Source organism: Hemicordylus capensis, chromosome 1 (genome assembly GCF_027244095.1).
Source record: "Hemicordylus capensis ecotype Gifberg chromosome 1, rHemCap1.1.pri, whole genome shotgun sequence".
NCBI classification, from domain to species: domain Eukaryota; kingdom Metazoa; phylum Chordata; class Lepidosauria; order Squamata; family Cordylidae; genus Hemicordylus; species Hemicordylus capensis.
The window spans coordinates 32,585,455-32,604,718 of NC_069657.1; the positions used below are offsets into that span (position 1 = coordinate 32,585,455).

At 43.0% G+C, this 19,264-nt stretch overlaps 1 protein-coding gene across 3 annotated transcripts in view; it reads left to right on the forward strand.

The window, feature by feature from the left end:
• The window catches only part of ASB2 (ankyrin repeat and SOCS box containing 2), a 53,775-nt gene that overhangs the window by 20,123 nt on the left and 14,388 nt on the right, over positions 1-19,264 (forward strand). For all 3 annotated transcript variants that reach the window (XM_053259122.1, XM_053259134.1, XM_053259125.1), the window contains 4 exons: positions 1,504-1,670; positions 4,699-4,854; positions 10,670-10,915; positions 15,065-15,236. In XM_053259122.1, the coding sequence (XP_053115097.1) occupies positions 1,504-1,670; positions 4,699-4,854; positions 10,670-10,915; positions 15,065-15,236 (741 nt within the window). The remainder of the gene's footprint in view (positions 1-1,503; positions 1,671-4,698; positions 4,855-10,669; positions 10,916-15,064; positions 15,237-19,264) is intronic.

Sequence of the window (19,264 nt, forward strand, 5' to 3'; positions counted from 1 at the left end):
TGCTTGACTCCTCTGCAGGTATTTGCTTTGCTTGCGTTGTTATGCAGTGTGTCTGATCTCTCCTTGTGACACATGCATTCCTGATTATGGGGGGAGTATACGCTAACGTACAATGTCCGTGCAGCCCTGCTTTGCAGCAGGATGATGAATGTGATGTTCTTTTGCTCCTTTCCTACTCTAGCGGCCAATCCAAAGGCCCAAGTTCCAGAAGTACAGCGTCTGTTGAGTCTCCACCTTCTGACAGCAGATACCTCTTTACCTATAATTTTAAGCACTATTTCACACCTTATTTTATTAGGCACACACCTAACATTATTTGTGTGTACACACCTAAAATTGTAACATACCTAACAAGCATTTACAAATGTGCATTATGCAAGCATGCTCATCAGGGACCAGGATTCTATGTGGCTTTCTATCATAAGAACATAAGAACAGCCCTGCTGGATCAGGCCCAAGGCCCATCTAGTCCAGCATCCTGTTTCGCACAGTGGCCCACCAGATGCCGCTGGAAGCCACAGACAGGAGTTGAGGGCGTGCTCTCTCTCCTGCCATTACTCCCCTGCAACTGGTACTCAGAGCCATCCTGCCTTGGAGGTGGAGGTGGCCCACAGCCCTCCAACTAGTAGCCATTGATAGACCTCTCCTCCATGAAGTCAACCAAACCCCTCTTAAAGCCATCCAGGTTGTTGGCTGTCACCACATCCTGTGGCAGAGAGTTCCATAAGTGGATCACGCGTTGTGTGAAAAAGTACTTCCGTTTGTTGGTCCTAGACCTCCTGGCAATCAATTTCATGGAGTGACCCCTGGTTCTAGTGTTGTGTGAGAGGGAAAAGAATTTCTACGGTTCACCACTGTGTGCATGCTCTGGATGGAGAGCTTTCAATGTGTACCATTATCATAGGTGTATTTGCAAACAGGTGTTGATCACATTTTGCATTTTGAGGTGTGCATTAAAAAAAGCACCTTAGATGTACCTCCAAAAATGTAATGTGTGAAGTGGCCCTAAGGCCAGAAGAGTTATATGTACTCCTCAGTAGTCCAATTGATTCTCATGTCCCAATATTTTTAGGTTGGCTCCAGAATAAATGTATGTGACCATTGCTGTTTGAAAAAAATCTGCATATGCTTTTGAGAATCTCACCTGTGTTGCAGAGCGTTTCATTGTTTCTTATCAGCTAAAGGAGCTACCCCACTATAGAAAACTTTCCCATGAGATTTCTGCCATTGCTTGGTTTCTCACAGATGCTTCAAAAACAAGTGATTCGTGGTTTATTTGTTTTGGCTTAATTTATGCATGAGTTTGGAAAACAAATGTTAAAAAGTGTCTGCAAGCGATCCACTATCTACCAGGTAAAAATGGCCCAATAGATTGAAACACTGCTGCCAGGGCACCCTGAATATTTCCTTTAACACCAGTGTCCCCTGGTTAATGTTATGATCCTGTTACAGACGTTAGAGGCAACTCTGCAAAAAGTCACCAGGTTTCAATTTGTCTTAAAGAGTGCCAGATCCTTTGGTGTCGGCAATCAAGGCAGGAGATCAAAATGCACTGAACAGAATGATCCAGTCAGGGAAAAACCTTGCACAGCCCAACAAGGATGGATGGTTGCCACTCCATGAAGCTGCTTACTATGGACGAGAGGGCTGCTTGAAATTTCTGCATAAATGCAAGTATCAGAAAAAGAACTGATTATGCATAGGATCAAAGCTCAAAACCATGACAGAACACAGTTACCCATCCGGTTCTATTACACACTTAAACACAAGCGTATTTATTAAAATTATTCTTGAGTTTGGAAATTTCACTTGGCGACTTGTGCCCATCAACACTTGTCAAGGTTCAAGAATAAGGATGGCTCACAAATAACATTTTCACTGTATTCTATTTGTCTCCACTATATCCTGCTTTCAAAGAGAGATTTATTTTCTGTCCCCACCCCTTATTATATCATGCTTTCCTCAGAGCTTTATTGACATGAAGGTTTCTTTCTGTATATGTTTTCTAATTTCCTCCTTCTTGCATCCCAGTTTGCTTTGCAAAATAATCTTGGGTGGCTCTTCATAGGATAGCTGTGACTTCAGTGTCCCAAAATATTCAGTGACGATAGCAGCAAGATGTGGTGGCAAACTCGAGCAATTGGATTTCCCAGAACGACACACACAAAAAGCAATGGCTTGAATTCAAAGATGTGCAACTGGAATTTTATTTACACCATGGGATTTCATGACCCCTCCTTCCCACTGCAGCCCCCTGCAGCCCTGAAAACCCTCTCTTGAGGGTCAGAGGATCTTCTGGAAAGGTTTGGATTGAGTTGCAGGGGGCAGCAGCAAGAGGGAGGAATTGGCAAAAATTCAGGACACATTTTGCATGAGCAGAAGTGCCTTCTATTAACACAAAAGCATCTTTGCATCCCAGCCAACATCTTCCCAGAAAACATGGATCAAGAAAAGCACGGGTAAACATTTTATGTATGTACTAGCAGACCCAGCACAGAATGTCTGCGCCCTCTTCCCCCGGGCAATTTTTATGCCCGTCCACCCGCCGTCGCCGCCTCGCCTGCCTCTCCTTGCTGCCAACAGCAGCCAACCGGCGCCCAGCCAATCAGGTGCCTCCCTCGCTGGCACGCGTAGCCTTGCCACATCCCTATGCATAGCTGGTGGCTGGCTAAGAGAATTAAGTATAATGATGCATTTAATAGATATACTCCAGTTTCTTGCCCAACTCATTCCTATGACTCTGGGAAGGTTATAGTTTAAAAGCAAATCACATTTTAAAAACCAGTGGCCGACATCCAGAGAAAGGAAACACTAGTTCAGCAAGAGAAGCAGGCTACCAGCCCAACTAACTGCATGGCTGGACCAGGGAAGGAGCAACTTTTGATGCCCTGCTCTTCCCCAGGAAACCTCTGTGCCACATGAAAACTTTTCCCTTCTCTGGTATACCAGGGAAGTGCTGTTAGCCTGCTCCTCTCCCTGTACTGATGCTTTCTTGCTCTGTACATCAGCCACCAAAACAAAAAACAAATAAACCCTAAATTATTGCACCCTTAAACACCTAACTGTGACTACACATATTGCTTCTTAAAGTTGCTTTGGTTTTGGTTGTGGTTCCACTATACACACACACACATATCATGGAAAACCAAAGGGGTTCGTGGTGTGACAACCACCAAGGAAGCCTCTCTCTACTTGGAGGCTGTTCTCACGTGCAGCCAAAACTGGACTAAGGCAGCCAAGCTGTAGCCCGGGCTTGGCTGAGTGTGAGAACCCGTGGGAGCCGACCAGCCACCAGTGGTGCTGTGGCAGCAAACTCGCCTGCAGAGCCCACCTCTTAAAGGGGGTTAATGGAACAAGTGCTCCCTTAGCCCCATTATTTCGATTGTGTGCAGCGCCAGCTGCTTTTAGCCAGTGCTGTAGCAGTGATGGGTGCCTGCCCGTCCTTGTGGGGATCTCCACAATTAACCGCGCACTCACACAGTGCATTGTGGGATTTCCGGGGGGCCAGCACCATGCACTGCGGCCCCTGACCCTCCACATTGTCTGTCTGGGCAGGCAATCTGTGAACCCAGCACACACCCAACGATCGGATCGTCTGCATGGGAGGTAAGCTTCTCTAGCCTTCCTCCCTGTGCACCCTAACCCTTCTCACTGATAAACACAAGACATAAACACAAGACCAAACATGCTGGGAAGTTATCTTGGGCAAGTCCTAATGAACTGAAAAGCAAAAGCAGTTCTTGCACAGCTCCCATTTGTTCTAGAGGGGTTTGTGCAGGGGAACTTCCCAATAGATTATGCCCTCCGCTAATTTTACTGCAAAGCCACCTAATGGCGCAGCGGGGAGATGGCTTGACTAGCAAGCCAGAAGTTCCCAGTTTGAATCCCCGCAGTTATGTTTCCCAGGATATGGGAAATACTTAATATCGGGCAGCAGTGATATGGGAAGATGCTGAAAGGCATCATCTCAGACTGCACAGGAGAAGACTATGGTAAACCTCTCCTGTATTCTACCAAAGACAACCACAGGGCTATGTGGTTGCCAGGAGTCAAAACCGACTCAACGGCACACTTTATTTTTAATTTTACTGCCAGTTCATTCATTACATTTAGAGATTGGTTCATCATTTGCTGGGTCTGAGTTAAAGTTACATCCTTAAGTCCTTTTGCCATATTTCTTAGGACAGCAAGTGTTGTTTGAATTAATTAGTTTTTCATTGGGTTTCAAGCACGAGAAGCAGAACTATATGTATGTTGCAATTCCCTGGGAGCACAGAAAAAGTGCAGAATGTGCTCCTGAGCTCCGAATACATCATCCTCAGAATCTTAGCAGAACAGTAATAAATTGTGCAAAACTGTAAAAACCACAGGATAAATCATGCAAAAAATGAGAGACATGTGGTTTACAGTTTCATATACAGTTGGATAATTTTGAATAATTTATAGAGACTGCAGAATCCAAGTTTGTTTTCCTCTAGAACAGAATTTGGATTACCTGGGTGGATAATTGAAACACTACAGAGAGCTAAATTTTAGCCCTCATAGGAGGACATGGGGCTTGCCATATGAACTCAGGTAGATTTCTGTCGCATAGAAATCTAATATCATTTATCACAGGAAATAAGCAAATCACTCGTGTTAGAATTAGCTACATGTAATACGCTCCTTGCTAAATGTGGCCAAATGCCTTTTCAACAGCATACCCTGGGACAATTGATCAGCGTACGCTTCAGGAGGAAACTCCACTCTACCTTGCGACCAACAGGGGGAACCTCGACTGTGTGATTGCGTTGCTACAGGCTGGAGCAGAACCTGATATTGCAAGCAAATCTAGAGAGACCCCACTTTATAAAGGTAAGTGGCTTTATTTCCATAGGACCCAAGCACACAAAAATAAGATGTATGTTTAGCTGGAACTGGGGGTGCAAAATGACTTTGTTGTGTTCACATTGAGCTTCTCGCCTATATTAAGCATTTAGACCTAGAAATACTTCTAGTTCTGGAAGGTTCACACATGTAGGTTCAGAAGGGCAGCCTTTTAATTTTTTTTTAAAAAAATTATTTATTTATTTAGCACATTTATATACCACCCAAAACTTATGTCTCTTCTATGTAAACTTATGGTTTACAATAAAATATAAATTGAAACAAAATTAAAACTTTAAAACAATAATTAAAAATTTGACACAATGTTAAAACCTGTTAAAACCTGTAAATCTGATTAAAAGCCTGGGTGAAAAAATGTGTCTGAACTGCCTTTTAAAATCTGCCAGAGATGGGGAGGCTCTTATTTCAGTAGGGAGCACATTCCAAAGCCTCAGGGCAGCAATGGAGAAGGCCCATTCTCCAATTTTTAAAAGCATTGTGAAATATTATTATCTTGGAATAATTGGTTCTTAATATTTTTTCTGAGACTTGAGAATAAGCCTTAAAAATGGTGTCTTGGGAAACGAATATATATTATTTAAATCCAAATTTTAGAAAATGACCATTTCCAAACGATGTGTTTGAATTTTGAAAATTTATATCCAGATTTTGATTATATGCAGCATATATCATGCATAAGTGTGCATGAATGTATGTAAATGCAGATTCACAGTCATGCCCATTCATACAGTGAAGAGAACAGTTTGTTTTACATGATATATCCAAGTAAGTGAGTGCATGTAGACAGAAGATCAGGATCACAGCAACAGAGTCCACACGTTTACTTGAATGTCTACATGGAGTCAACACATTTTTAATGTCGGTTTTAAATGATTTTAATGTTAATGATTTTAATGTTTGAATGATTTTAATTGTTTAAGTGTTTTAAAAGATTTTAACTGTAAACTGCCCAGAGATGCAAATTTTGGGTAGTATAAAAATATGTTAAATACATACATACATACATACACACACAGTGTTCCTAATAACAAGGAGAGAGCCCTACATGCATATATAGGTAGGGTTTGTGTGTGTCCATGCAAATATTCAAGAGGACATGTATAGATCTCTTTTCAATCTACAATTACTCACCCTGGATATATAATTAAAATCAGGTTTTTGAAAATGCCTATCCCTCTGCGATGTGACAAGTAGGCTTCTGCCATTTTCTGATTAAGAAGGAAGACGAGCATATTTGACACTGAGAAGCTTTAAGCTGATTAATCATTTATTAAATAAATAAATTCAGTGGATAAAGAGGAACTAATGGTGCAGCGGGGAAGTAACTTGCTTAGGGAGCAAGAGGTTGATGGTTCGAATCCCTGCTGGTATGGACAATGAGAAATACTGGACAATGAGAAATACCTATGTCGGGCAGCAGCGATATTGGAAGATGCTGAAAGGCATCAACTCATACTGCGTGAGAGATGGCAATGGTTAACCCCTCCTGTTTTCTACCAAAGAAAACCTCATAGCTCTGTGGTCAACAGAAGTCGACTCAATGGCACAACTTTACCTTTACTTTTATCTAGCTCCTAATAATAGGGGTACTTATCATAGGGGTATTTATCACTGGTTTTGAAAAAACATGGTTCATTTTTGTGAGTATGGTAACATTTTAAATTTGTTTTTCTACCCATACCTATAATGCCATATGTTTGTTCCTTTATTTTGGATGGACAAGTTATCTGTGTGGAAAAAATACAGGGAAGCTCCTCTTATATTGTACACGAAAAGCAAACTGAAATCCATGATTTTACTTTCAAGAATAGAATCAAAGTCAATCAAGGCTTGTGAAGCCAGTGTGGTGTGATGGTTAAACGGTTGGAGTATGTGTAAAGTTTGGGTAACCTGGTACCCCTAAATTCAGATTGCAAGGCTTGGTTAAGCAGCCCCCAGGATAAAAGACAGCCACAAAAAAAATGGCCCAAATAAAGATATATTTTACTGATTATATTGAAGAGGCATGGCAATACACACATGAGTATTCTCACATTTCACAGAGCATAAAATAAAATAAAATAAAGTTAAAATGCAGTATTATCCTATAATATTAACACATTTAACTATTTTGTACAAACAAATATTTATACCAAGGCTAACAAATTCTTGTTTATTATGAAACTTCAGATCCAAAGACCAAAATACAGTTGAAGGTTTTAGGACCTATGTTCAGGAAAATTCAATCGGATAAGATTACTCCAGAAGGTATCTAGGCATTAAAACCTAACCTTTATTGTATAGCTAGGATAGATTCTCTAATATGTATGTAATAAGCTAGGTAATGAATAACTAAACAGTTAACTAAGCAATCAGCTAACACACTAGGTAAATGTATCTAAATCATTAAGCAAGACTAAGTCGTATTGAGGACAGAGGAAGAAGGAAGCAAAGAAATAGGATTAAGACCTGTAACCAGGACCCAAAATCAATCAGTGTCAGAGAAGGGATCAGAGAAAAATGCAAACACAGAAAGCAAGAGACCACCATAACAGTGACGGCTGAAGCAAAAAACAGAAACAAGGACTAAGTGCAAAACAGAGAAGAAGGGACAATGACAAGTATTAAGTGTAAAGCAGAGTCAGAGGCCAAGAAAATTTAGCAGGTTTCTAGTTAGGGGACAGGTCTAGGCTATGTAGATGAAACAGGACCGGGTCTCACGATCAGTGAGACCCAGTTTAGGGCGCTGAGCGGGAAGAGTGGACTTAGCCCGCTCTCCCCGCTCACGAGCGGGCAGGGAGCCCTGGGCGGCCGGATCGATCGCCCACACGATGGCCGGCTCCGAGACGGAGCCGGTGGGGGCTGGGGAGCTCGGGGGCCGCGTGAGCGCACGGGGCATACTGGGGAGACCTCTGAGCTGGGAGGCTGCTTTTAAGGATCCCGACCGGGGGTCTACTCGCAAGTAGCTGTGGTGCGGAGCCACACCGCGGCTACTCACAAGCAGATAGCCTGGGTTTGCGGAGCACTCGCTCCGCAAACCCGGGCTAAGGGGCTGGCTACTGGAGCGGGTTAGCCGCTCCAGAACCACCGGGCTTGGCTGCTAGCCCAGTGGTTCTTACGATCACAAAAATCGGGCTAGGATTTTCCTAACCTGATTTCTGTGATTGTAAAAATAGCCCCGCAGAGTCAGTTTATTAGAGATGGAAGAAGAAAGCAAAAGGGGAAAGTGGGGAGAAGCAACCAAAGCTGGCGAGCAATCTGTGTCCGAGAAGAGACAAGGGCAATAAAGAGAGAGCTGAGGCTACAACCAAAACACAGGGAGCAGAAAAGGCAAGCAAAGCAGATAGACTGGGAGGCTATTCATATCCACGTGCAAAACAGGGCTAAGGTAGCCCAGCCTGGTTTTCCACGCCCTGGCAAACCCGCCTAAATAGCCTACCTTTAAAATGAGGTTAAGGGGCTTATCCCAATTAGTCTCTGGACTGATACATGATGCTGGTCACACGCTTGATTTGGTCTTTGCTCTGATCAGCATGGTGTTCTGTTGTTGGGGACTCCTGCCATCTCCCCATTGTCATGGACGGATCACCATATGGTTAAGGTAGAACTTACAGCCTCAACCCACCTCTGCAGCAGTGAAGCACCTATTAGACATGTCAGCCCCAAAGAGCATATTGGATCCAATAGGATTATTCATACTCCCTGCAGATGATCATTTGGCAGCCACCTGCAGGCAGCCTGCACCAGTGGCTGTGACACTGGCTGCTGCCCACCCTATTAAGGGCCAGGCGATCAGAAGCCCGATGGGTGCAGCTCTCACCCCCACCAATCATCAAGCAGATTGGCCCAGGTACAGGATATCAAAACACAATTAGAGTGAGCTCAGCCCCAGATAACAAACAGATGCAAAGTGGGGAAAGAGCACAGAAAAGCCTCGGCTAGACCCTGTTCCCCACCTAGAAGGAGAGTGGAGCATAGAAGCCAGATAAAAATTCCTTACCAGACTTACTCCTTTAGTCTGTCCTGGGTGGTGTGGTTGCCTGGCGGAGCATGATGATGCTTAATTTGAAGGAGAGGGGGGTGCCCTCCGGGGGGGGGGGGTCCAGGCTCCAAAATTGCCTAGGCGCACCTCTGCTCACTCACCCATGTACATGCATGCATTCATACATCTTTAAGCATGCTTGGGAGGGGAAGGGGAATTAAGAAAAATCATAGTTACCTATCCAGATGAGATGTACTATAGCCACGTATTCAGTATAGCAAAAATGGGGTGTGCTGCCAGGATCAGAGAGAGCGTATGGGGCTTGGAAATTCCTTTCTTATAGGGTACAAGTCATGTGCTCAGTGCCCATGTGAGTCACTGAACACCTCAATATGTTTCTTGTGTCAGAGAATAGGAAGAATGGGATTACAAATTGCCAGACAGAAAGCAGGCTTATCTTGATGACCAAAAAACCAAAATACTGGTATTGGGCAGTTATCTCCTAAAGCAAAGATGTGCTGTCGAGTCGGTGTCAACTCCTGGAAACCACAAAGCCCTGTGGTTTTCTTTGGTAGAATACAGGAGGGGTTTACCATTGCCATCTCCCTCACAGTATGAGATGATGCCTTTCAGCATCTTCCTGTATTGCTGCTGCCCAATATAGGTCTACTAAGAGGGTGCAAATGGCTTGGCCATCATGGTTAATGGGCAGTCCAGCAGGAAAACAATGAGGGCCAGATATGGGCAAAAAGAACTTCCAGAAGGTACTGGAAAACCCATACAGGAGGTGGAGATTGACAAAAGAGCCAGCCTCCCTGGGGCAATAGAATGGACTCAAGAGGAGACTGGGCCATTTAGATATTTGAATGTAGGAGTGTCAGGAACGTTGCAAACTTGCTCTGGAGGGGTCTGAGCAATGGAGACTGCATCTGAGGGAAGTCTCAGGCTAATGGGAATGAACCATGCAGTCTTTCCTGTACTCACCTGGGACGAAAACACTTGTCATTTGCCATGCTTCTCCCTCTTTAGGGCTTCCTAGGTTATTCCAAATTCCAGTGCTAAAACAGTGCTTATCCCTGTACTATTTACTCATAGACACATGCCAACCATGCCAAACACTGCAGTAGGGGTGTAAACCAAATGGGGAGGGGGTGTACTGTCAGATCTGGAATCCAGATCCCATAATAAAGGTGTGAGGAGATCCGAGTTGAAATTCCCACTCAACCATGAAGGTCACTAGGTGGTGTTGGGCCATTCACTTTTTCTCAGTTGGTCTTGTGGTAGCAAGAATGACTTGTCCCCTTAGCTAAGCAGGGTCTGCCCTGGTTGCATTTGAATGGGAGACTAGAAGTGTGAGCATTGTAAGATATTCCCCTCAGGGGACGGAGCCACTCTGGGAAGAGCAGAAGGCCCTGAGCCTTTTCAGAAGGGCGGTATAAAAATCAAATAAATAAATAAATAAATAAGATTTCAAGTTCCCTCCCTGGCATCTCCAAGACAGGGCTGAGAGAGATTCCTGCCTGCAGCCTGGGAGAAGCCACTGCCAATCTGTGAAGACAATACTGATAGACCAATGGCCTGACTCAGTATGTGGCAGTTTCCTATGTTCCTAACTAATTTACCTCACATGATGATTGTGAGGACAGAAAGAAGTGTCCCATGTATGCCACCCTAAGCTCCTTGGAGGAAGGGCAGGATGTAAATGTGAATAATAAATAAATGAATATCTTTGCCAATGGGCAACATCTCAGACGTGACATTGTCCCAAATTAAATTCCAGGTTGAGATATATAGGCATAAATTCTGCTTTTGTCACAACAGCCTGTGAGCGAAAAAATGTCGAAGCTGTACGGGTGCTGCTGCAGTACAATGCTGACCCCAATCACCGGTGCAATCGTGGGTGGACAGCTCTCCATGAGGCCGTCAGTCGGAATGATTTGGAAATCATAGACCTTTTGGTTAAAGGAGGTGCCAAGGTAGAAATTGCAAATTGCTATGGGATCACCTCTTTATTTGTGGCAGCTGAGAGTGGCCACATAGAAGCCTTGCGATACCTTGCCAAGTGTGGTAAGTAGAATTGTACAATGGGGCATTTTAAACACTGTGTCTTAGATTTCACTTATTGCACTTAGATTGTTTTTGATTTTTTTTAAACACCAATTCATTTTGACTAAGTTGGGTTTTTCAGCAGCAAGTCTACCATATCTGGATTGCATTTTATTGATTCTACCTGGCAGTGATTCCAATGAAAAATTGTTGAAATGTGAATCTCAAAAGGATGGACTGGTGCCTCTGTTTCCAACCATTCCAAAAACTGCTCCTTTTATTCCTTCACATACCCACACACACATACACACCCCTAACATCAGCCCCTTTCCTTAGTTGGAGGAGAGAATGTGTCACCTTCCCCAAATTTCCCCATTCCAACTACAGTACAGCATTCCAGATAAATCTCTGTTATCAAGACAACTTTCCTCTAATGATTAGCTCCCATAAAGAAATCATCAGCCAATCACCCTGTCCCATTAACAAGTGATCTGTCTGGCAAAGGAATGGCCGGCCTGCAGTAGCAATACGAGATAAGAGATGCTGTTTGGAATCTGAAATGATTGAATGTTGGGGGTTGTAATTTTTATCCCCCAGTTAATTAGCAGAAGCTACCCACTCCAGTTACAGAGTAGTTGCAGAGTTTAGTCGTCGTAACTATTTATAGAAGACACATGAAGATTCTTGTAGAACTAAATACTAAGTAGTGGTGTAGTGGTTAGAGTGCTGGACTAGGACCGGGGAGACCCGAGTTCAAATCCCCATTCAGCCATGATACTTGCTGGGTGACTCTGGGCCAGTCACTTCTCTCTCAGCCTAACCTACTTCACAGGGTTGTTGTGAGGAGATACTCAAGTATGTAGTACACTGCTCTGGGCTCCTGGGAGGAAGAGCGGGATATAAATGTAAAAAATAAATAAATAAGTATTTATTGGTGGAGTACACTTTGGATAGGAAAGATCTAACCCTAATCTATAGAACTACCAAATGAATAGGCAGGGGAAGAGAGAGATATTTTTATTGTTGCATTTTATTTATTGTTACATTTATATACTGCCTTTCATTAAAAACAATCCCAAGGCGGAAATGTTTCCATCTGCTCTCTAAGAGGAAAGGAAGGGATTCTGACTCTCCACAGCAAATACCTGTAGAGTCAGATCAGGAGTCATAGAGTAGAGACAGGTAGAACAACAGCTAGGGAGACCCTTACTCACCATCTCTACTCCCAATGCCCCTAGTGGTCATTAGGATAGTTGGTGCAAAAGGTCAATGTACTGGAAGTCCATCTCCAACATAAAATACTGCACTTAGAATAAGACATGCAAAGTAATCCCTTTTGTGCTCTTTCTACATGCAAAAAAAACCAAAAACAAATTTGCATACTGTGTATTGCTTTCCATCATTTATTTTTAGCATTGTTTTTTTTTTTTTTAAATGGTGGAGCAATTGCCAGAGGCTTTGCATTTCCCTCCTGCATAGTAGTCGAGAGTATCAACCACTGAAGTAGTTGCAGAAAGTTTGTAAATGATAGGAAAAATAAATTTATGCCCTTAGTAAGGAATTATTTTTTACATTTTGTTTTAAAAGACGTTGAGCTATAACCACGCACTTCCAGTTATTTCACTTCATGATTTTATAATCTGCAGTTGTAGTTTGGTTTAATTATCTTGAAGCTCAATATCTAAAATATTAAAGGTAAATATTTTAAGTAACTGAAATTTGGTTTTCATTTCTACGTTCAATTATGAACAAAACAAAACAAAAAGCACAAGGGGAAAATCCAATAAAACTATCCAACCATTCCAAGCGTTAAAAGCTGCTCTAAGAATTTTTATGACATGAGTGTATTTGTGAAATATGTGATGTTTGTCATAAAGTAAAGATTCCTTTTCACCGTCATTAAGAGAAGTAGTCCAGTGTTGGTCTTTGTAATTGTGTTCCTAGTAACCGTTATGTTTAAACTGCCAAACACAACAGAGAGGGTTCAGCTGTGTATGAGGGAAGCATATTCTCTTTGGCAAAGAGTTGTGCAGCCCAATTCTATGCATGCTTACCTGGAAGTAAGTTCCACCCCATTCAAGGGGCTTATTCCAAATTAAGTGAACATCGGATTGTAACTTTTACAATCAGGCAGAGAGGTGTAAGAACAGCCCTGCTGGATCAGGCCCAAGGCCTAGCTATTCTAGCATCCTGTTTCACACAGTGGCCCACCAGATGCCTCGGAGAAGCCAATAGGCAAGAGGTGAGAGCATGCCCTCTCTCCTGCTGTTGCTCCCCTACAAATGGTATTTAGAGGCATCTTGCCTCTGAGGCTGGTGGTGGCCTACAGCCACCAGACTAGTAGCCATTTATAGACCTGTCCTCCATGAATTTGTCTAAGTCCCTTTTAAAGCCAATCAAGCTTCAGTCAGAATAGACTGGCTTTTCAAAATATCATAATACTGGATATGATGGATTATAACTCATTCATATTTCTTCCGACTGCATAGAAGCCCATTGCACATAGGAGCATAGGAGCTCCTGCACATCTGGGAGAATGCTTAAATGACCTGCATTTAACTACATTGGCAGGCCAAATCTGTGGGTCTTTCCCAAAGAAATGGCACCCAGCAGAACTGATTCTTTGGGGGAAATCCACACAATCCGATCTCACCTACATGGGTGGGTCATTTTAATATTCTCCTAGACTGGCAGGAGCGGTTCATGAAAAAGTGATTCCCACATGGCTGAGACACTTTAAAAAGTGGCCCTGAGGCTAGGGGAATGTCAAAAGGGCCCATAAAGATACACATAACACAGAAAAATATATGTAGCAAAGGAGAATAGTAGGTACATGAACATGCTTTTTATAATGAGTGTGAATGCAGTGATCCAGCGATTTGGCATACATAATGAGCAGATGGAGCCCTGCTCACAAAAGAAGTGGCTTCATTCAGTTTTGCAGAGGGGGTCACTTTGTTCACAGAGTGGTTGCCCCTTCATGCACAGAATGGTGCTGTTATGAAATGCATGGAAGATGGGCTGTGGCTCAGTGATAAAGCACATGCTTTGCATGCAGAAAGTCCCAAGTTCTATCCATGGCATTTCCAGGTAGGCCTGAAGAAGACTTCTGCCTGAAACCCTGAAAAGACACTGTGATCAGTGTAGGCAATACAGGCCTAGATGACCAATGAACTAGCTCAGTATACGGCAGCTTTCTTCTGAGCAAAGCAGCTGACACAGGCAAAATTCTGTTGCCCATTAAAAATAGTAAAAAGTCTTGTGCCACTTTGATGACTAACAAATATATTGTAGCATATGTTTTTGTGGACTACAGTCCACTTCATCAGATGCACATGCTCACATGCGAAATGCACTGGTTGCTGATATGTTTCTGGGTGAAATACAAAGTGCTGGTTATTACCTATAATAATGGCTTAGGTCCAGGCTATTTAAGAGAGCGCCTCCTTTGGCGACTCAGGACTGGGCTTTCTCTGTGGCTGCCCCAGGGCTTTGGAAAATGCTCTCTGCTGAAATGAGAGCATCTCCTTCTCTGTTTGTCCTCAGGAAGACCCTCAAGAACCTCCTGTTCTTGCAAGCTTTTAATTAGAATGTTAATAATTGTAATAATTTGTTTTATATTGTTCTTACTGTTTTATGTACTTTAACCTGTGAATTTTAATATTAAAATATGTACACCACCTAGAGATTTACATATCAGGTGGTATTAAAAATATGATAGATAGAGAGATAGAGAGATAGAATCATGACACAGTAAGTTCAGCTGCAAAGCTTATGCTGCAATGCATGTATTAGTCTTTAAGGAGCCACAGAACTTCTTGCTGTTTTTCTTGCAACAGACTAACTACTGCTTTGAAAGTTGTGTGTCCAATGGGCTCTCACTTAGAATAGTAGTGTATGGAAGGGGTGGCCAATGTAGGGTTCTCCAGCTGTTGTTGGATCACAATTCCCATCATCCCCACTGCAATCAATTGCAGCGGGAGGTGATGGAAGTTGTAGTCCAACACCAAGTTGGCCAGCCCGCCGTATGCCATTTCACGAAAACAAAGTCATGAAACGTCATTTCATCTCAGTGTTCCCTTATTATTGAAAGTTTCAGAATGCGGAGAGACGTATTTTATTCACTGCAGGTCTTCTGAGACTCAGCCTTGCTCACTTCTTCATTCCCAGGTGCTGAAATCAATACCCAAGCCAGCGACAAGGCCACTGCTCTCTATGAAGCATCTAAAAATGGGCATACAAAGATTGTGGAGTTTCTATTGTCCCAAGGAGCTGATGCTAACAAAACCAATAAGGATGGGTATTTACCTATTCACATGGCCTCCAAAAAAGGCTATTATGAGTAAGTTGTTTTATTCTTCAGACTTGTTGATGGATTTAGATGGGTAAAGATTATCTTATATCTGTTTCCGAAAGAGCTGGAAATGTTATAATCCTTATGGATGCATAACTGCTGCACCTGCAGGCAATTGTAAAGTACCGGGAGACTTGGGGTAACCCACAGATATATTGGTTTAACAAAAATCTGAAGGAAACAAGGGGGGGCAACCCACCCACTCCAAACTGCCCCAGTGCAACTCAATGGAGCGGAATGTTCACAGACTCAAAGGGCAGTTAACAGACACTCAGGTGGGTGGGGCTGATGGAACTCAGTGGCAAGTGGGGGAAGGAAGATTTGAACAAAAAAAGCAGGGGAATTCTCAGCTTGGAGAATACTCCCTCAAGACAGTCACAACCCCTTCTGCTTCTGAGGGGAAAAGGCGCCTAAAACGTTTACCATGTTCAAACACAGGCTCAAGTAACACACACACACATACACACCAACAATATAGTGCAACATTTTGTTGTAGGTCCATACTAATTTTTCCCATAGAAATTAAAGAGGCAGAATCCATCCTGTGACAATGAGGTAGGGCAGGACAAGAACGCTAGCTGCACATTCCTAACCATCAATAGTTGCAAATTATACTTGTGAGTCCCATTGTTTTCATTGGACTTACTTCCAAACCAAGTGTGTTTAGAACTGAGGCATAAATAAAAGAAGACCTGAAATACAAAAAGAAAAAAGAAAAGAAGCATCTAGTAGATAATTAGGGCCCCCAGCTGTTTGGACTACAACTCCCATAATCCCCAGCCACAGTAGCCAATAGCCAGGGATTATAGGAACTGTAGGTCAACATCTGCAGGAGGGCCAAAACTGAGCAGGCATGAGATAATTTGATGTATTGTAATATCAATAGAAAGGGAATGCATACATTGGTAAAGGATGAATATACAATATGAGGTAACCCAATGGGTAATGAGACAATTAACAAAATGCTGAAGTAGAAAAATTGCTGAGACTTGTAGCGCTCAAACAAAGTTTCAAAGAAACCATTGTGCTGGGTGCCACCATTAAAAAAAAAAAAAATAGCACAAGGGACTCTACCAACAAAGGGGCACTGAAAATTCTATAGGAACATGTTTAGTGGATTGCTGCTGGTAATTATATTAAAGTGCCAGTGGATTTCACTTGTTAAAATCACACAGAATGATGACAGTCTTGCAGGTTAAAATATAATTATTGAAGCAGAATTCCTAAAAAAAAAAAAGTAACAAACATAGCATAGAGTTTTACTTTCCTCAGATTGGGGTAATGTTGATTCACATCAATACATAAGATCAGAGTTAGGCTGAAGATCCAGTGTTGACTAATACTGTATTTAAAAATCAAGAGCTTGCTAAAATGGTGAGATGAAAGTGTTAAAGAGCTCCCCATCTTTAATGGCCTGAACAAAATCTTTATCCAAATGACCAACTTTGCCCCCAGTGTGGCCAATCATCTTTAATTCCTTTGGTATCCCGAATAATAACACTCTTCACGGTGACCTCTCTTTGTAAGCATGTGGATTTAATACGTAATGCTGTAGGAATTCTGCACTCAGACTTACTGCCAGGACACAAAGGCTCCACAACATCAAAAAAATCCAAGGAGATGGTTTCTGTTTTCCCAGCTCTTGTTGCTTGGCATGTATTTATTGTATATGCTCCCACCCTGTTTGGGAGGGTTTGTGTCAATACTGCATTTTGTAAACCCCATGATCTTAGTGAAATATTAACACCTACAATCCTGAATTGCTGTAGCTGTGAAGCAGCTGAAATTTATTTTCTTGAATATGCATTTCTGGCGTATTAATATTCACATTATTATACAATGGAAACTGTTTTTCGCAGGAGTGAGGGCTAATAGTATGGGGTCTGGTGAGGCTCAGGATAAATCCATCTTTTTAAAAGAGGGAGAAGAGTACTAAGAACAAAATAGGAAGACAGACTGCACAACACCATCAGGATAAATGGTCACTCTGTGCCTGGTTTGTGCTGTACACGGGATGAATTGATTGTCTGAACAGCCGATCACAACATGCACAAATTGTCCGTACTAAACTTATGTTAGGCATTCAATAAGCTCGTACACACAACCAAAGCTTACCACCAAATGACAGGCCGGGTGGTGATGCAAATAGCATCTGTGCATGCGTGGAAGTCACTCTAATGGCCTCAGCACACGAGCAGAGGCCCAAACCAGCCACAGCCTGCCCGGCCTGTCATTTGGGAGGCCAGCAGGGGGTTGGAGGAGCCCCCACCTTTGTTGTCTCCACTGCCTTATTTTTAAAGCTAAATACTACCTTTTCTCTCCCCTCTACCACATTTACTTTAGGGAATTCCATTTACTTGTAAAGGGGAATCCTTGCCGGAATCCCCTTTACAAGTTTACCCTTCCAGCCAGCTCAGCTCAGCCCAGCGTGATGCCCAGACCGGAACCAGCCCCAGCTCGACTGAGCTTGAATCCAGTCCAGATTTGAGCTGAACTGAGGAAACTGGTTCTGTGCACATCCCTAACTGGAGTCTGATGCTTAAGATCTAAAAGGTTTATTAGGGAAATTACATGCTAGGATAGAAAGCCTGTGTCCCTGCGTCTAGTGCTAGGGAGAGAGAAGGAAAAGAAGCAGGAAGGAAGTAGCCTGAAAATATCTGTCTACCTGTCAGATGGGCTCAGAGCAGAGACAAAGAGTGGAAACAAGAGAGGTTCCCTTACTCACTACCTCGACTCCTAAAGTGAGGATAAACAGGTGCAGAGAGCTAATGCTTGAGGAGTCACACCTCCAGCAGATTAAGAGTCTCAGACAACCTTGCTAACTGGAAACAAAGTCTGCCATGTCCCTTTAATTAAGTGATGGGGGCGTCTGCTTGAACAATCTCAACCCGTACATTTTAATAAACCCCAGTAGAACACAGATTGACTAATGCGAGTGCTTGGCATACACTCAGCACTGTGTGTGACTTTTCAGCTATTATAGCTATTACAAAGCATTTGTTAGTAGTGGACAGACGCCAGCTAAACAGCACCCAGGCCTCTCACCTTCCAGGGAGCATCACTGCTGGGTGAGGTCAGCCTCTCTGCTTTGATAAATGATCTGTGCATGAATTTCCTCTCGAGGCTTTGATTATTTGCTTCTGATGAGGGCATAATGTCTCAAGAGCATGGATAACGGCAGGCAGGCTGGTAGCTGTTCCTCAGGCTTTTCTATTAGTGGTCTGGCTCCAGCTGCTTAGACCTTTCCCCTACTTTAGTTGTTCACACTGAACTGTTTCCATGCCACAGGCCTGTCTCAGACAGAACAGTTCAAGAATGTTTCTAATGAAGCAGTTCATACTGCCTTGGCCCATTCGACTCTGAGTGGACTCTGTGGACCAGAGATGCTCAGTCAGCAAGTTTGATGATGACCCCTGCAATCTACATGTTGGACAAAGTCATGGAGAACAAGTCTATCAATGGGTGTGCTGCCTCCAGGTTGAGGGGCAGGATGCCTCTCAATACTGGTTGCAAGAGAGAGCAATGGCAGGAGAGGGGGCATGCTTTCATCTGTTGCTTGTGGGCTTCCTAGAAGTATCTGGTGGGCCACTGTGGAAAACAGGATGCTAGACCAGATAGGCCTTGGGCCTATTCAGCACAGCTCTTCTTCATTGAACAAACATCTTATTTGTTTGTTATTATTCCGTGTAAACTGCCCTGAGCCATTTTTGGAAGGGCGGTGAATGAATTGGATGATGACCACTGCAATCCACTAACATATGCTGGTCCTCCATCTATTTGCACCACAGGTGGTGCCAGTTCTGGTGCACATTGTACTGCTCATGCAATCCGAGGGAGGAGCTGCCATACACTAGTGAATATAGTTATCCTTGTGTCTGTCACTTTTAGAGAAGGAAGCTGGAAGGTCTGAAAGAATGATTACAAGGATCTGTAAACTAGGAGATTACAACTATATGTTAAACATATAGAAGAACAGGCCTTGCTGAAGGAGAACCATTTTCTGCAAGGGCAAGTCT